General features: G+C 39.9%; 1 protein-coding gene and 1 long non-coding RNA gene across 20 annotated transcripts in view; one reads left to right on the top strand and one right to left on the bottom strand.

The window, feature by feature from the left end:
• The window catches only part of LOC118281268 (cytoplasmic FMR1-interacting protein), a 76,434-nt gene extending 62,916 nt beyond the window's left edge, over nt 1-13,518 (bottom strand). For 18 of the 19 annotated variants that reach the window (XR_007706402.1, XR_007706403.1, XM_050701025.1 and 15 more), the window contains exons 1-12: nt 13,201-13,518; nt 11,863-11,999; nt 10,995-11,174; nt 9,701-9,882; nt 8,429-8,556; nt 7,888-7,985; nt 7,234-7,338; nt 6,375-6,460; nt 4,538-4,658; nt 3,496-3,687; nt 1,471-1,685; nt 357-487 (exon numbers count right to left, since the gene is read on the bottom strand). Coding sequence is in view for 17 of the 19 variants with exons in the window: in XM_050701025.1 (XP_050556982.1) it covers nt 357-487; nt 1,471-1,685; nt 3,496-3,687; nt 4,538-4,658; nt 6,375-6,460; nt 7,234-7,338; nt 7,888-7,985; nt 8,429-8,556; nt 9,701-9,882; nt 10,995-11,174; nt 11,863-11,999; nt 13,201-13,276 (1,651 nt within the window). In the remaining 2 variants the exon portion in view is untranslated. Of the gene's footprint in view, nt 1-356; nt 488-1,470; nt 1,686-3,495; nt 3,688-4,537; nt 4,659-6,374; nt 6,461-7,233; nt 7,339-7,887; nt 7,986-8,428; nt 8,557-9,331; nt 9,396-9,700; nt 9,883-10,994; nt 11,175-11,862; nt 12,000-13,200 lie in introns of those variants that run through there. The other variant, XM_050701030.1, reaches the window with a different exon arrangement.
• LOC126911900 (uncharacterized) overlaps nt 1-17,280 on the top strand; it is a 35,702-nt gene that overhangs the window by 1,055 nt on the left and 17,367 nt on the right. The gene's annotated exons all lie outside the window — the stretch shown is intronic.

Below are 17,280 nucleotides of genomic sequence, written 5' to 3'. Positions count from 1 at the left end.
GCGTGCTATGGATGCATAGTAGGGACTATCGATACATCGCATACTCGAGCTGCGCATCTCCCTCACACAGCTACATAGCTTAGTATCAGTGGAAACGGTCACATAGTTTCACAGCTCAGCTATTACATCTTCGTAGCATAGCTACATAGCGCATCTCTGGTGGAAAAGCACTCTCATGACTGTGTATTTGATTTGCGTGTCATAAAACATGCAGGATTATGCATGCATATACTATTATGATTACGATCATCCAATAATATTTAGAGTTCACGAGCCTAAACCACATACAAGGAACCTCAACAAATTTCGAACTATACCGGGCCTCATAATTATAAACATTTTGCAGTTGTACTCACCAACATTCCTCCGTGGCACTTTGATGGTGAAGCTAGCCTCTGCATCCTTCTTGCCTCGCAGCGCCGGGTCCTGCTGCGGCTCGCAGCCGCGCGCCCAGTCGCCGCACGTCTCGCGCACTGATACTATTATACTGGAATAGGGGTAAACAATATTATTTACAAATATCGTGGTAGAATTGGAACTTAAAACGGGATATTTACCATGTTTTTCAATCAGGTAGGTTAGGTAACAGCAAAAAACGAACGAGAAAGACGGTAGACCGATTTGTCTGCTCGTAAACATCCACCCACTTTTACTCCAGTTTATCCGTGATCTTGGCGCTTGCAAAAGTGTCGAAATATCGGAAATTCATAAAAAAAATTGAAAAAATGGTAAATATCCCATTTCAAGGTTCAATTCTAGTGTTAGTGACCATGTCAGTTTAAAAACTTATAAATGTCGTGGTGGCCCGGAGGTTTAAGACGGCCGCTTCTCATGCATGATACGGGTCGAGTCTGGTATCTAAAAAAGGCAAGTACCAATATGACTTCTTCCGAGTTATATGTACTTTCTAAGATTATTTAGACACCACTGGCAAACGGTGAAGGAAAACATCGTGAGGAAACCTGGGCTTATAATTTCTAAATAATAAGTTTGAAATCGCCAACCCGTTAGATCTATGTAACATCTTGCCAACGACACTGAATGACAATGTTAAATACAGACTTAGCTGCGTCAGATTGCTTTGGGTTTAAAAAAACGAAAATACCGGCAACAAACTTGTAACGCCTCTAGTGTTTCAAGAGTCCATGGACGGTGGCGATTGCTTACCGTCATGTGATGCGTCTGCTCGTTTACCGGCTTATACCATATATATGGCTCGAAAAGCAGGAGTAGGAACGGGGTGGTGTTTAATCAGTAAGTCTGACACTCTCTCGCTTCACCCAAACCAGAGAAATCATTGCATGATATTTCCATTAAAAAAAAAACCAAAAGGCCGGCAACGCACTTGTAACGCCTCTGGTGTTTCAAGTATTTATGGGCGGCGGCGTTGCTTACCATCAGGGCTTATAACATAACAAAAATGTCAGGTCAAAAATACCTTCACGAAACTAGACATAGACCCATAAATACCTGCGAATCAAGTCCTTCTTATTCTTGATAGCTTTCCGCAGCGGCTCGCGCAGTTTGAGCTGAACAAAGTCCTGTAGCTCGGCGTATATGGAGCGCCGCGCCGCGTCCGCGAACACTGTTTCCATACGGGCCATCAGGACTTGGAGGCCTTTTATCATCGCTATGACTTCTATCATCGCGAATTTCTCTTCTGACGTGTAGTTGTAGCGTGTCGCCTGGGTAGAAATATTGTAATAATTTAAGATTTTTATATATTTATTCTCTAAAATTACATTCATTTAAATACATAATAAAATAATATTTAAAAATATATAAATAGGAGCCGACCAGTAGCGGGAGCATGGTCCAAGCTACCGGTTGTTAGGGCTCCAGAGACAGAAACCTCCTCACAATACGTGCCGTTTCGCAAAACCGACGTGTGTTTCGTTGTGTGAGTGAGGTTACCGGAGACCCAATTACACCCAATTCCCGATTCCCTTAACCCCCCCCTAAATTCCTAATTTAGGGGGGCGTATATTCCTAACCCCCAAAATGCCGGCAGTGCACTTGTAAAAGCGTCTGCTGTTTCAAGTGTCTCCATACGTGCCATCAACACTTGTAAGCCTTTGATCATCGCTATGACTTCTATCATCGCGAATTTCTCTTCTGACGTGTAGTTGTAGCGTGTCGCCTGGGTAGAAATATTATAATATTAATTTATGGGGGAGAGCCATGCTTCCGCACGAATGGGCCAGCTCGACCACAGTGATACCGGTGAGGTTACAGGAGGCCCAATTACCCCCCTTCCCAATCTTCCCAATCCCCGATTCCCCAACATCCCTTAAATTCCTAAGTATTTATTTTCCCCCATAAAAAAATGCTTTGACGAACATTTGGGCAAGTTAAAATCACGCTTGTATCGATTTATTTTTTCGCTAAAATGAAGTCAGTTAAAAAGAATTTGAACAGATTTTTTTAAACAAACAAACAGCCAATCTTTCGTATTAATAACATTAGTATTTTATAATTTTCGTGTACATTGTATAGCGGCATTACGTGGCACAATGTGCACTTATGCCTACCCCTTCGTTCTTCTCCATAGGAATCTACACTTTGGAACCAGCAAATAGCTTCACTAGAGGACTGACCGACAGACTGACGTTATTAATATTATTATATTTACTTTGACGTTCAAAAGTGCCTTCCTGGTCTAATTGAAATCGATAATCTTGAAAGTATTTGACCTTCGAGGATAAAAGGCTAAACGATGCAGTAGTATAATATAATTATTGAAAAACCTCACCCTCTCATACTCCTCCGCATCAGGGGGGCAGCGGGGATTGCTGGCATGATCAGTGGGATGGAGTAGCTTCCACGAGCACAGCTCTGTGAATTCTTCATACTATCTATTCAACCCTCTACTGTCCCTATTCACCCCTCGGTCCCTATTCAACTAAAATTCCCTATTCACCCCGTTTTACTGTAATTATGTGAAAAAGCTCACCCTCTCATACTCCTCCGCATCAGGGGGACAGCGGGGATTGCTGGCATGATCAGTGGGATGGAGTAGCTTCCACGAGCACAGCTCGGTGAGTTCTTCATACTATCTATTCAACCCTCTTCTGTCCCTATTCACCTCTCGATCCCTATTCACCCCGTTTTACTGTAATTATTGAAAAACCTCACCCTCTCATACTCCTCCGCATCAGGGGGGCAGCGGGGATTGCTGGCATGATCAGTGGGATGGAGTAGCTTCCACGAGCACAGCTCGGTGAATTCTTCATACTATCTATTCAACCCTCTTCTGTCCCTATTCACCTCTTGATCCCTATTCACCCCGTTTTACTGTAATTATTGAAAAGCTCACCCTCTCATACTCCTCCGCATCAGGGGGGCAGCGGGGATTGCTGGCATGATCAGTAGGATGGAGTAGCTTCCACGAGCACAGCTCTGTGAATTCTTCATACTATCTATTCACCCCTCTTGTCCCTATTCAACTCTCGATCCCTATTCACCCCGTTTTACTGTAATTATTGAAAAGCTCACCCTCTCATACTCCTCCGCATCAGGGGGGCAGCGGGGATTGCTGGCATGATCAGTAGGATGCAGTAGCTTCCACGAGCACAGCTCAGTGAGCACGGAACACCACGAGGATAGCAGCTGCAGCCCGCGCAAGCATAGCTCTGTGACCGCCTTGTTCTCCGCGTCCGAACCCGCTTCTTTGAATGTTGTTGTTACCTGCGGGAATGGGGGAGTATAGTAGGTGTTGTAAGGGGATGAGTGGAGATTGTAGTAGTTATAAGGGGAGTGGGGAGAGGCTATTGGAGTTATAAGGGGAGAGGGGAAGACTATAGTAATTATTAGGGGAGAGAGGCAGACTGTAGTAGTTATAAGGAGAGAGGGAGACACTAGTAGTTATAAGGAGAGGCGGAGGCTATAGTAGTTATAAGGGGAGAGGGGGAGACTATGGTAGTTATAAAGGGGAGAGGAGGAGACTGTAGTAGTTATAAGGGGAGAGAGGGAGACTATAGTGGTTATATAAGGGGAGAGGGGATGACTATAGTAGTTAAAAGGGGAGAGGGAAGACTGTAATAGTTGTAAGAGAAGACGGGGGAGACTTTAGTAGTTATAAGGGGAGAGGTGGAGATTATCGCCCGAATACTGAAATGCTACTCAATTTAAAGTTATACTTAGATTTGAATTGGTAAAAATAGAACTAGTCTTGAGAGCGTCTTAAATTTAAGTAGCGTTTGAGTATTTGGACACATAGTAGTTGTAGTTTTAATCGGAGAGGAGGGAGTTATAGCAGTTATAAGGGAAGAGGAAGACTATAGTAGTTATAAGGGGAGTGGTGGAAACTATAGCAGCTATAAGAGGAGAAGGGCGAAAGTATAGTAGTTATAAGGCGTTTGAGATGGGAAACTATAGTAATTATATGGGGAGAGGGATAGACACTATAAGTAGTTACAAGGAGAAAGTCATCTGGGGAGAGGGGGACTATTGTAGTTATAAGGGGAGAGAGGGAGAGAAACTATGGTAGAGAAGAGGGGTAGACTTTAAAAGTCATGGGGGAGAGATCCTCACTCACCTCGTTGCTGTATCTGGCTAGTTCGGAGATGTAGTTCTGATGCTCCTCGCGTATCTGAGGCAGGTGGACCATCAGGTCCGCTTGTGGAGACGGCGGGTTGGGGCTTGAAGATAGTGGCCATCTATGGACAAAGCAGAAACATGGTCAGTGGTGACAACAAAGTAATATATCTAGACACACGGCAGTGTGTCCGCCAAGTTCGAGCAAAAAAACCGACACACTTGCCGTGGGTTATATTACACGAACCATTTCGGGCCAAGTTCGACCCACCTATAACTCAAAATCTATTTTATCTACGCATATGAAATTTCTAGTATCTGTCGAGATCTACTTACTTATCTAAAATACAAAATTTCATTAATGTACCTATTGTAGGTCTTGAGATATTGACGTCAGAAAATCGCTATTTTTACTATACACTCACTGACTGACTCACTCACTCACTCACTCACTCACTCATCAAAAACCTAGACCACTTCCAATGGTCGTATTGACTTGAAATTTGGCATGGAGGTAGGTCTTTAGGTCAAGGTAAAGGAAAAAATCTGAAAATGGCCAAGTGTGAGTCGGTTTTAAAAATAATGAAGGTGTAAATTCATACCCCTAAGGAACTAAAACAAAAAAATTATCTATATCTTCCAATGGTCGTACCGACCTAAAATTCGTTACGAAGGTTTGTATTTAGTCAAAGTAAAGTAAAATAAGAAAAAAAGAAAATAAACCTTACAAAAATAAATGAAATCCCACCCAAAACATAAATGTGAAAGGCTGCCAAGTTCGATAATATTGGAATGCTTCGCCTATAAAAGAAGTGAGATCTAAATAAGTACCAAGTTCCATACACAGACCTCAGTTAAAAATGATATAACTTGGCAAGTTTTAATAGAAAATTATATACTTGACTCATTGCGTTTAGTAGGTTTATAACAAAGTGTGTGAAAACTTGCCAACTTGTTATATCATTTTTAACTGAGGTCTGTGTATGGAACTTGGTACTTATTTAGATCTCACTTCTTTTATAGGCGAAACATTCCAATATTATCGAACTTGGCAGCCTTTCACATTTATGTTTTGGGTGGGATATTTACTATCACCCCTACTCTTCCCGCGGGTGCCTTATACCCGACTAAAGGAATGCACTTTAAACGGCATATGCATGTAGTAAAAATCGGTTATTTCAATATTACAAACAGACACTCCAATTTTATTTATTAGTCTAAATAATATATGTTTCTAAAGCGACGTCCTGCGTGAGCGATCTAGACGCGAAGGCGACGTAATCTACGTCACCAACCGCACGTGGGATGCGGTGCAGCGATATAACGCGATCAATTGTCTTGATATTGTCGCGCGAACTGGACGCGGTGCCGTCACGTGTTTGTTTATAATGTCGGAAACAGAAACAAAACGAAACGATTCACATGCACGTAGGACATAGCCGCCGTCACACCGCATCGCGTTGGATTCGCGTGTCACCGCCGCACCGCTTCGCGTTCGTTTCTAGATCGTTCACACAGTAAAGGTAGAACCAAGTGTGGGAGAGCTATGCTTCGGCACTATTGGGCGGTTCGACCGGCGTGATACCACGGCCGAGCAGAAAACCGACGTGAAACAACGCTTGCGTTGTGTTTCGTTGTGTGAGTGAGGTTACCGGAGGCCCAATTCCTCCCTTCCCAATCCCCAATTTCCGAACCCTTAAATTCCTAACCCCCAAAAGGCCAGCAACGCACTTGTAACGCCTCTGGTGTTTCAAGTGTCCATGGGTGGCGGCGATTGCTTACCATCAGGTGATCCGTCTGCTCGTTTACCGGCTTGTTCCATAAAAAAAACCACTTACTTGCTACTGTCGTAGTGCTTAGACCGCTTGATGTAGTTGAACGGAGCGATCTGCATGTCGCCGAACAATGGCACCACTTCCAAGTTCTGAAACAAATGTCAATTACATGTAAGGTGTTCTAAAACTATCTGCCACGGCTTTAATGGGAGGTAGTGTTGTGTTTGAAGATATTTCTATTAAAATATGTATAAAACTAGCAAACCGTTTCACCATCAATGATTTTCCCTTGAATTTTTCCTAAATTTTCTTTGCTCACGGAGCCCGAGACCTTTCCAACGAATGCAAAACTGTGGAAATCGTTTCGTGCAGGAAGGAGAACACGACTTATTTTTGTATTATAAATATCGACGGTTGAAAGGCTAATTGATGTAAGCGACATTTTTTGCGATATTATTTTATATACATAATATTCAGAATCACCGAATCTTTCTCCATCGAATGGCGTATATAACTCAATATCGCAAAAAAAAAACTTAAATCAGCCCCTCAACCGTAGATATAAAGCTGTAGAATTTATTTGTTTTAACGCCCTAATCTCTGGAACTACTGATCCGATTCGAATAATTCTTTCTGTATTGGGTAGTACATTTATCGAGGAAACCTATTGGTCATATAACATCACATCACTATGACCAATAGGAACTGAGCAATGAGTAATAAATTATATAAATACGAAAGTAACACACGTTTCTGCCTTTTCTTTACGCCTAAACCTCTAAACCGATTTGAATAATTCTTTCTGTATTGGATAGTGCATTTATCGCGCAAAGCTATAGACTATATAACATCACGCTATGACCAATAGCAGCCGAGCAGCGCATGAAAATGTTATAGAATAAAATAAATCTTATGTATTTACCTTAAATATTCTGTCGATGCGGTCTAGTCGAATCTTCTTTTTCTGATCCAGTCGGTTGATGTTGCAGACTTCGGAGTCCATTAGGAAGAGGCCAAAACCCATTACCTGGATGAAAATATATAAAAAAATGAGTAAAATATTATAAAGATAAAATATTTCATTGTTTGTTTGGTTGTTATGATTTCTGAGTTTGTTTCGGCATTTCTTCTCAGAGTAGTCCGATATAAAATGCCGAGCTCATCTAGATTTTTATTTATCTAATAATTACTAATTTGACGTGAAAAATTGCTCTTTAAGGTATTTTTTATGGTATACGGCAGTAAACGAGTAGACGGAGCACCTGATGGTAAGCAATCGCCGCCGCTCATAGACGACCGAAACACCAGAGGCGTTAGAAGTGCGATGCCTTTTGGGGATTAGGAATTTATGGATTGTTGAGTAATGGGGTATTAGGAATATTGGGAGGGGGGGGTGATTGGTCTCCGGTAACCTCACTCAAACAACGCGAGTGTTGTTTAACGTTGGTTTTCTATGAGACCGTGGTATCACTCCGTCAAGCCGGCCCAGTATAGCCGAAGCATGGCTCTCCCACACTTAAATTATGTGAGTTATACCATAAATACATAGTTAATTTAATGTACTATGGTAAGTTACCTTGACAAGCATATGTTTCTCAGACGGCGTGAGGTACATCTTCGTCTCGAACATATGGACGCAGATGTTTACCACGTCCGCCAGTAGCTCTTCGTAACCTGGAGTAAATACAATTAATAGTTATAAATGTTATAATACGACTAATATCAAGTTTGACTTTGAAAACTTTCGGTGGAGCTTGAACAGTTTCGGGAGGACCTAGAAGACTTTCGGATGAGTTTAAAAACTTTCGAGCGAGCTCAAACACTTTCGGGTTAGCTCAAACACTTTCGGCTGAGCTCAAACAGTTTCGGGTGAACTCAAATAATTTCGGATGAGCACTTTCAGAGAAGATCGATTTTTTTAAATAAGTAAATTACGATTTATATATGTTTGTTATTCACGAAGAACGATTTCTGATGGAATTTTGTACGGTTTGGGATGAATGTGTACAGGGTACACAGATTGATTATAGTCTGGAATAACACTTGAGTTAATTTTTGTACCGGGATCACAGACGAAACCGCTAGCAGAAGCCAGTATGACATAAATGGAAACCCACCGTTAATCTTCTCCAGGGCATCTTTCACGGTGTCTCGGATCTTGTTCTGCGTGGCGAGGAACATGGACAGGTTCTGCGACTCCTGCAGGCTCTGGCTGTCCGACATCACCTTCAGGAACTGTGCGGCCCTGGAAACGCATGAAATATTCTAGAAAAATCCGTTTCTTTAAGAATAGAATAGAATATTATTTATTTGCAAATATGGGCAATACATAGAAAGGTGATATAAGTTTTTAAACTGACATGGTCATTAACACTTTTATTAGAACTTAAGACGGGATATTTACCATTATTATTTATGTCTATGAGTTTTCGATATTTCGGCACTGTTACAAGCGCCATGATCACGGATGAAGTTCTTACCGTGCAATGGCGAAGCATGGCTCTCCCACACTTAAGTTACGTGAGTTTACCAAACATAGTTAAGTATGGGAGAGCCATGTTTGGGCACTACTGGGCCGGCTCGACTGGAGTGATACCACGGCCTCACCGAAAACGGACGTGAAACAACGCTTGCGTTGTTTGAGTAAGGTTATCGGAGGCGGGTGTTTCTTCAAAAAACTTTAACTTTTATTTAACAAATCATTATTCTCCCGCGTTATTAAGCATCATGGTAGCTTATTGTCATCCTTATTTATATTTTTATTGGATTGGTTGAGAGCAGTGTCACAGCTTAATTTATTGAAACCCAATTTTGTGTTTCAATCAGCAGAGTTGTCAACTTTTGGTTGAGAATAATGACGCCGTTAACTTTTTGTTATTTTTTTTGAAGAATCACCCAGGCCCTTAAATGACCCTTAAATTCCCCAAAAGGCCGGCAACGCACTTATAACGCCTCAGGTGCACGTGTCCATGGGCGGCGGCGATTGCTTACCATCAGGTGAATTCTCATTCAACACTAACCTTCTATAAGTAGAATAGTCGTTCTTGACGGAACTCTTCATGTTCTTAACACTAGTAACTAGGTAGGTATTTTGGAACATCACGCGCGCGTGCTTATATACTTTTGTTGTTTTGTTATTGTGATAAAAATAAAACTAATGAGTATACAAAACAAGTATCTTCGGGAAAGTTGTTTGTAATCATGAGTACAATCACGTGTTTAAATATCGTTCACTAATTACCGGTCACCCTATATCAGGGATCACCAATTAGTATTGCTCGGGGTTCGTTTTGATAAATGAAATGACCATCGCGGGCATAAAACGTCTTTAAAAATTGCGTTAGGTAATATTTGACCACCTCTTAAAATGAAAGTATTTCAACACCAACCTTCTATAAGTAGAATAGTCGTTCTTGACGGAACTCTTCATGTTCTTGAGTTCGTCCAGTACGGCGAACATGTTGACGAACTTGCCGAGCGTCAGCAGATACGCCTCCGACACGAAGTCTCGCCGCTTCTCCGCGTGACACAGTCTGCGGACTTCGCCGCAGAAGCGCTCTATTGCTTTACGCTGTGAATTAAAAATATATATATATATATATATAATAAAAAAATACACTGAGAAAGGTCGATTTATACTAGCGCAGAGTATAAGCGTCTTTTTAAAACTGAACATAACAAATTCAACCTTAACTCCACAGCGTAACGCACACATTACTTCTGAGATTTTAAAAAGGCGCGCGCATTTGTCGGAATTCGCGCGTCTGCGCGCGAACAAAATTCGCTGGAATTCGCTTTGGTTGTAAAGAATTTGACACTTCGATGCGCTTCGACTCTGCGCTAGTATAAATTGACCCTAAGTAAATCGGACATAGGTATTGTAGATAGTGATAGATTAGATATTTTATTTTTTCCTTAATAATACGTTGCCCGGAACAATAATTTGTGGATTACACAAAGAGTTGCTTCGTGTGGGGATCAAACCCGCTACACGTTACCTACGTTTATGTGGCAGTAGGTTGCCAAAATAAACCAAAGGCTGTAAGACCTATATAGACTTACAATTGAACTGTACAGATTTAACTGTACAGTCCGAATATACAGTTAAATCGTAAGGGCTGCATGGACCTACGATTTAACTGTGCAGTTTTAACTTTTACAGAACAGTAGGTGTTTCTTGCTTAACAAACAGTAGAACTGTAAAGTTTTAACTAAATCGATTCAAGAATAGAAAAGTATACTTAAGTGTCCGGTCACACAAACAGGCTTGGAGAGGAGAGCAGATTTTTGTCACGTTGAAAACAGAATTTTTAGTATTTGTATTTTTTTTTTTACTGCTTTTGTCTTCAAGAATGCTTGAAGGCGCTTGGTGTGAAATTATAACAGGAGCTGCTGACCGGCTCCGATTGCGTGCTCTTTCTCGCTCGCGCACCCGATCGGCTCCGATTCTGTGCTTTTTCTCGCTCGCGCAGCCGATCGGCTCCGAACGCATCCCCTTCCAGCCGGTGTATGTGAAATAGTTGGCGACTCCGCTGCGACTGACTCCAAGCGTATACGATCCGGTCTATGTGAAAAGAAAAATGCACACCGATGCTCTCCGATCCGGTCTGTGTAAAAGGACCCTAAAACTGTTAAATCGTAAGGTGTGTAGGCTGTATGGACGTACGAACGACAAATACAAACCTGAAAATACATAAACTGCAACAGTTTATCGACTTCGGGCGCCAACACTTGCACGGTCCGCTCGTATATATGGACCCGGTCAGGCTGCTCGTTGGACCGCGGCTGCGGTATGGCACGGCTGCAGCAGCGCCACGTGTACAGCATTACGGCGTGGTCGTTGCCTTCTTCTAGCAGCTCGTTCTGGGGGGGGGATGGAAGAACAATTTAATATTTAATGCATATACAATTTAATACTTTCGACGATACGTTAATTTAACTCCGTTTTATTTAAGTATTGTAACCTTATATAACAAAAAAAATACGTGTCTAATATTATTTAATTATCTAACTTACGGACTAATTAGACTTGTATGACAACTGGCACACCATGGTACATGAAAAATACTCACTTACACCGAGACCTAAAAATTAATACCGTTATGGAAGCAATTAAAGAGTTCTTCCTTACCTATTCCAAGACACTAAATAACCAGCCAAACCAATTGGCAAGAAGTTTAATGGAAAACTAACTCAGAAATACATTTAAAAGGCTAAAGTGACTTGCTCCCAAAGATCATCTCGAACAAATACTTGGGAAAGACAATAGATGGACATGTCACAGAAATATGCCATGCATGACATATTTCTCCACATACATTACATAAACCAACATTATGTCGACAAGACAGTTCACAGAAAGGGGGTAAAAAAATGTAATATATAATTATGCTGTTTTTATACCCTTTAAAAATCAAGGAGGAGAGAGAGAAAATCTTTACACAGGAAGGAGTGGAAGGATGGTAAGGCTTTTGCCTAGCAGTGGGACAATCAATAAGAATGAAAATAAAATAATTACCCTGTCAACTACCCTATACTACTATACACTCACCAAGTTGGCATGTACTGTAGCCTCCTCAATGTATTTAGCAATGCCGGTGACGAACCCATTGCGGTCTTCGAAGTTGGTGTCGAAGTTGGCCTGGTAGAGGATGGAGCAGGGAGCCGCCTCGATGCATGGTTGTTCATCTGGAAGATTTAGAAAGTATTGTAAAATCGTATCGTCACACCTTTTATTCCTGAAGGGGAATAACACAAACACTAAAATGATAAAACCAAAAAATGATTGTAGCATTTTCATTCAGAAGAATTCAGTTTACACTTTGTTTAATGAAATCATCAAAAATTCTAAACTTATATATTGTATATTTCTTTTAAAAGAACACTTGGGGCATGATCTGTGCCCTTAGTAAGGGTTTACTTTATGTTGAAAGTATTATGAGTACTGGTAATAGTTACGAATATACAAAATGTAAGCTCTGGTTGTATAAATGTAGTGTAATTTATTGATTTATCGTTAATAATAATACAAACAATGTATGTATCTACTTGTTAAATTATGTTTTCCTGTATCAGTTTATTGTCAGGAAGAACTCTGATCATTATAAAATTTATATTTTATTGAATGAAATCACAAACTATTAATGTAACAAACAACACTTAGAATGAATTATGCTACTTAAGTTATATTTAATATCACACTGATATTATAATATTGAAAGTTTGTTTGTTTAGATGTTTGTTAATCAATCACACAGAAACTACTGTATGGATATTAATGAAATTTGGTATACAGACAGGGTATGGGCTGACTTGGGTGATAGGATACTTTTTATCCAACAAGAATGCAGGTGTAGCCGGTGGCAAAAGCTAGAATAATTATAAAATGGACTGTTTTGATTGTGAAACTGGTTGAAAAAGAGTAACCATGTAGTTTATTGGTCTTTCTTATCAGTTTATCACCTACACTTTGGAATGAGTAAACAGCATTATAAGGGAACTTTCAAATGTGCCTTTTTTCAGTTCTCCCGCCTTGGATGAGGCGAGAGGGAATGTCAGACTTTTATTGACTAAAAACCACCCCGTTCCTACTCCTGCTTTTCAAACTAGAGCCCTAGTAAACCCGCTAGGCAGTCCACAGCTCCGGATCAGGCATCAGTCCTACTGGGCCCCATCTGTGGTGGTCTAATAGCTCTTGAAGACGCGCACGGAACGCGACGCGCCTTAAACGTGTCTTATATTGGTTTTAACATTAATATTGACAAATAATAATTACTTATCAACGACTTAGGTCAAATAACAACATCGTCTAAAGACGTGAGAATCGACCCCACCTAGATTTAATAACTGACGCGATTAATCAGTAACAGGACGTGAAATAAGTACTTACCAGGCAAAGTAAGCTCATCCAGCACATCCACATTACTCAGCGCATCTGATAACGACACTTTTTCACTCACAGACATGATTATTTCGTTTCAAAACAAGGAAATACCGAAAGGAAGTGTAACACACAGGATGTGAATAATTACGCTTTACAAACACATAAGTTTATGTTAATTGTCACTGAAGTGATAAAACAAAACTTAATTCACGTTTTGTGATAGTCAAAGTCTATATTTATGTTCTAATTCATTAGATTTTTAAGTTTAATTAAGTTTTCTAACAAAATGAGTAATGGCGATACTTTGACAGCTAAATATTAGTAGTAGTGGTGCTACCCACTTTGCACAAACGACCACAGATATTAAAGGTTACCGTTACCGGTTTTGTGTTACGGTTTTTTTTGTTATTTCGCCTTTTGTAGCGCCCATGCGCAACGGCTACTCGATTGGGAAATAGGCGTTCAATTATTTGTGACGTCACACCCAATGGACTGGGCGGATAGACAGATTGTCGCGCTTTCTCAGCATTTTGTAACCGAAAATAATCTTAACATCTGAATAAAACGTTAACAAAAACTTATCTAACAAATCACTCCTGTTGATTTTAACATAACATAACGATCATTACGACAAGCCTTTTTATGAAGAAGGGGTAGGCAGAGGTGCTTACTTTGAATGTAGTATCTACTTTTAAAAAGTTACATATTTTTTTAAAACACTCATTCCTGACTCGGGTATCGAAACCCGAGAGCGAGACCCTAGGTCTGAAGTTGCACTTGGGACTATTTAACTAGGATAAGGCAAGCCGCAAGCCCGCAAGGATGAATGTCATGGAAGCTGTATGTCAGGATAGTACCTACTTACCACTAGGCATAGGCTAGTTCAGTAGTTTCTATACATTGTACCTACCTAAACCCAAAACAAAAACGCTAGTTTATTTATATCTTCTTCTTTCTTATATCTTATAGTTATACAAAAACGGATTTCTGTACGTTAGCCTTGATAAAACTCGAAAACGGCTGGACCGATTTAGCTAATTTTGGTCTTGAGTCCAAGGTAGGGTTTAAAAGGGGAGAAAATAAAATTATTGAGGCGGTACGAAGTTTGTTGAGTCAGCTAGTTTTATGCATATGTAAATAAAAATATCCAACATTTGCAACACTTCACGCCAATCGCCTTATGCTAGCTTGCAAAAGTTGCAAATATATTAAGCAATTACATTTGGTGTCACATTACCTAAATTTTACCTACCGGATGGTGTCGGGTAGCGAAATGTTTAGTTATTATTATTTGCATAAGATACCCACCTCTTTTGCTGAATACGACATACATACATACTTAGACTGCACTGTTGGCAAGGGGGCTGAGCAACTAGCTGCCGTGCAACTGGTAACTAGTTTGATTCTCGCACGGAGCAACTCTTCGCAGTGATCCATAAATTGTTGTTTCGAGTTAGTAGAGGATAGAAAATGAAACACAAAAATAAATATGTACAACATTATATTCATGTACTTTGTTAAAAGCCTCCCTAATTACCTGTGTGGATTTACCTTCCATTATAACTACATATATATAACAACCAAGGCATATAAACATATTATAAGGTGTTCTAAATTTATCTGCCACGGCGTAATGGTAAGCGTCCAGGCCCGCATTGTACGCATCGGACGGATCGCATCAAACGGATTGACTGCGTCCATACGATGCGGATCAGTGAACGCTGTTGTATGAGTTTCAATTTTTTTAACGTTGATAAGTCTGCGTCTGTCCATTTCTATACAAGACAAACTAAAATCCGTTGCGTGCGATGCGTACGATGCGGGCCTGTAGACGCTTACCTTTAATGGAAGGTAGCGTTATGTTTGAAGATTACAATAGTAAATATAAATTATTGATTATGAGTTTTTTTTTCATACAAAACTAATCTACATATTAGTTTGTTATGAAAGAGCTATCTCTTTCACTGTCTCTGTCGCTTCGTCAATGAAAACAATTGCTATTCATTTCATTGACGAAACGACGCATCGTGCGTATTTGTGAACCACTTTATGCAGAGAAGAGTCAATGTTTATTTAACTTCTTTATGTTCTCAAATTGAATTAACTGGTTCGGGGTACAAAGCTTCTTCACTATTGTAATCTTCGTACATAACACTACCTCCCGTTAAAGCCGTGTCAGATAGTTTTAGATCACCTTATTATATAAACATACAACGTAAATAGCTACTAACATAGTAAAGGCAACTCATGGCATTTAGAATAAAATAAGGACTACTTATAATAACGTTTATCGGTCACTAGATGGCACTATTCTACAATGAGATCCTAATTGTCCAATCACTGTCTATAGATACGCGTCCACAGGCCCGCATCGTACGTATCGCACGCAACGGATTTTAGTTAGTCTTGTATAGAAACTCATACAACTGCGTCCACTGATCCGCATCGTACGGACCGCATCATCGGCAATGCCTACATGCGATGCGTACTGATGACGTCATTCGGAATGCGTGGGATACGTACGATGCGGGCCTGTGGACGCTTACCTTAAAGGAGATTAGATTAGTGCCATCAGTTGAGCCGAAAACAAGTTAAATCTCACAAATTAACAGGTAGTTACAAAATATGTAGACCGTTCAGTACCTTTAGTACGAGTTTGTTTTAAGTTTAACTGGCGCTCTGATTGGTTAGTTTTTTTTATGGTATAAGCCAGTAAACGAGCTGATGGATCGCCTGATGGTAAGCAATCGCCGCCCATGGACACCCGAAACACCAGAACCGTTACAAGTGCGTTGCCGAGCTTTTGGTGGTTAGGAATTTAAAGGTTGTCGGGGAACCGGTGATTATTGAGCGCGTTCGGTGCTCTGATTGGCCGCCTTGAATTATCCAACTACTGGGTGATTTTCCGAAAAAAATGTTAACGGCGTCATTATCCTCAACCAAACAATTCTGCAGATTAGAACAAAAAATTTGGTTTCAATAAATTAAGCTGTGACACTGCTCTCAACCAATCCAATAAAAATTAGGATGATAATAAGCTACCGCGATGCTTAATAACGCAGGAGATTAATGATTCGTTAAATAAAAGTTAAAGTTTTTTGAAAAATCACCCTACTACTTGATTACTTTAAACGTAAAGCAAACTCGTACGTACTCTGTATCCTTATACTGAATTCACATATTCAGCGCAAAAAAATAAATAGTTGTACCTTCGAAACAATATCTATGTAGTTACAGTAGTAATAATTACTTTTGTAATATTAATCGTAATCTAAAGTAAATATGCAATGATATTTACAACAGTGAAATAATCGACTTAAACTTTAACTATTGCTATCTCTTACTAACCCACAACAAATGAAAAGGACAACGATACATCTGTACTTATTTATAACAAAATGTGATAGTTTAGCTATTAAAATGTGAATGTTTGTTACTTAATCTTTTTTATGGAATAGGTGGCAAACGAGCAAACGAGTTACCTGATGGTAAGCGATCAGCGCCGCCCATGGACACCCGCAACACTAAAGGAGACACAAGTGCGTTGCCGGGCTTTTAAAAAGAGTATGCTCTTTTCTTGAAGATTTGAAGGTCGTATCGTTTCGGAAATACCGCCGACGACACAATTACGTCAAAACAGCTGAAGGTAATGCAAAGATATTTGGAACAGGGATAGATTATGGCGTGGAATAACACATAAGACTTCTTTTTATCCACAGGAACGCTAGCAAATCCACTGGAAGAAGCCAGTTTCAAATATTCTTAAATAGCTAATAGCTATTTGTCTCTTTCATATTTTAATAGTGGAAAAGAGATAGCAATAGTCACTTAAGCTGATTTACAAAATATAATGAGTTATTTACTCAATTTAACTTAAACAAGTGTATACAAGTAGATAATCAGTTTATATGGCTTGAAAAATAATATCACGCCTTAAAAGATGATCAAAAGGGCCTTTGTATGTACTTAGATGTTTAAAATAAGTCTTTTACTCATAATTTTCTAAACTAAAAAGAATAAAATAATCATATCTTATTGCTTAGCACAGACCAAGGTGACCAATATTAAGATTATTAAGTCATATTA

Source organism: Spodoptera frugiperda, chromosome 19 (genome assembly GCF_023101765.2).
Source record: "Spodoptera frugiperda isolate SF20-4 chromosome 19, AGI-APGP_CSIRO_Sfru_2.0, whole genome shotgun sequence".
NCBI lineage: Eukaryota > Metazoa > Arthropoda > Insecta > Lepidoptera > Noctuidae > Spodoptera > Spodoptera frugiperda.
Note: the sequence above shows the minus strand (reverse complement) of the source record. Positions and strands in the feature narration are given on the sequence as shown.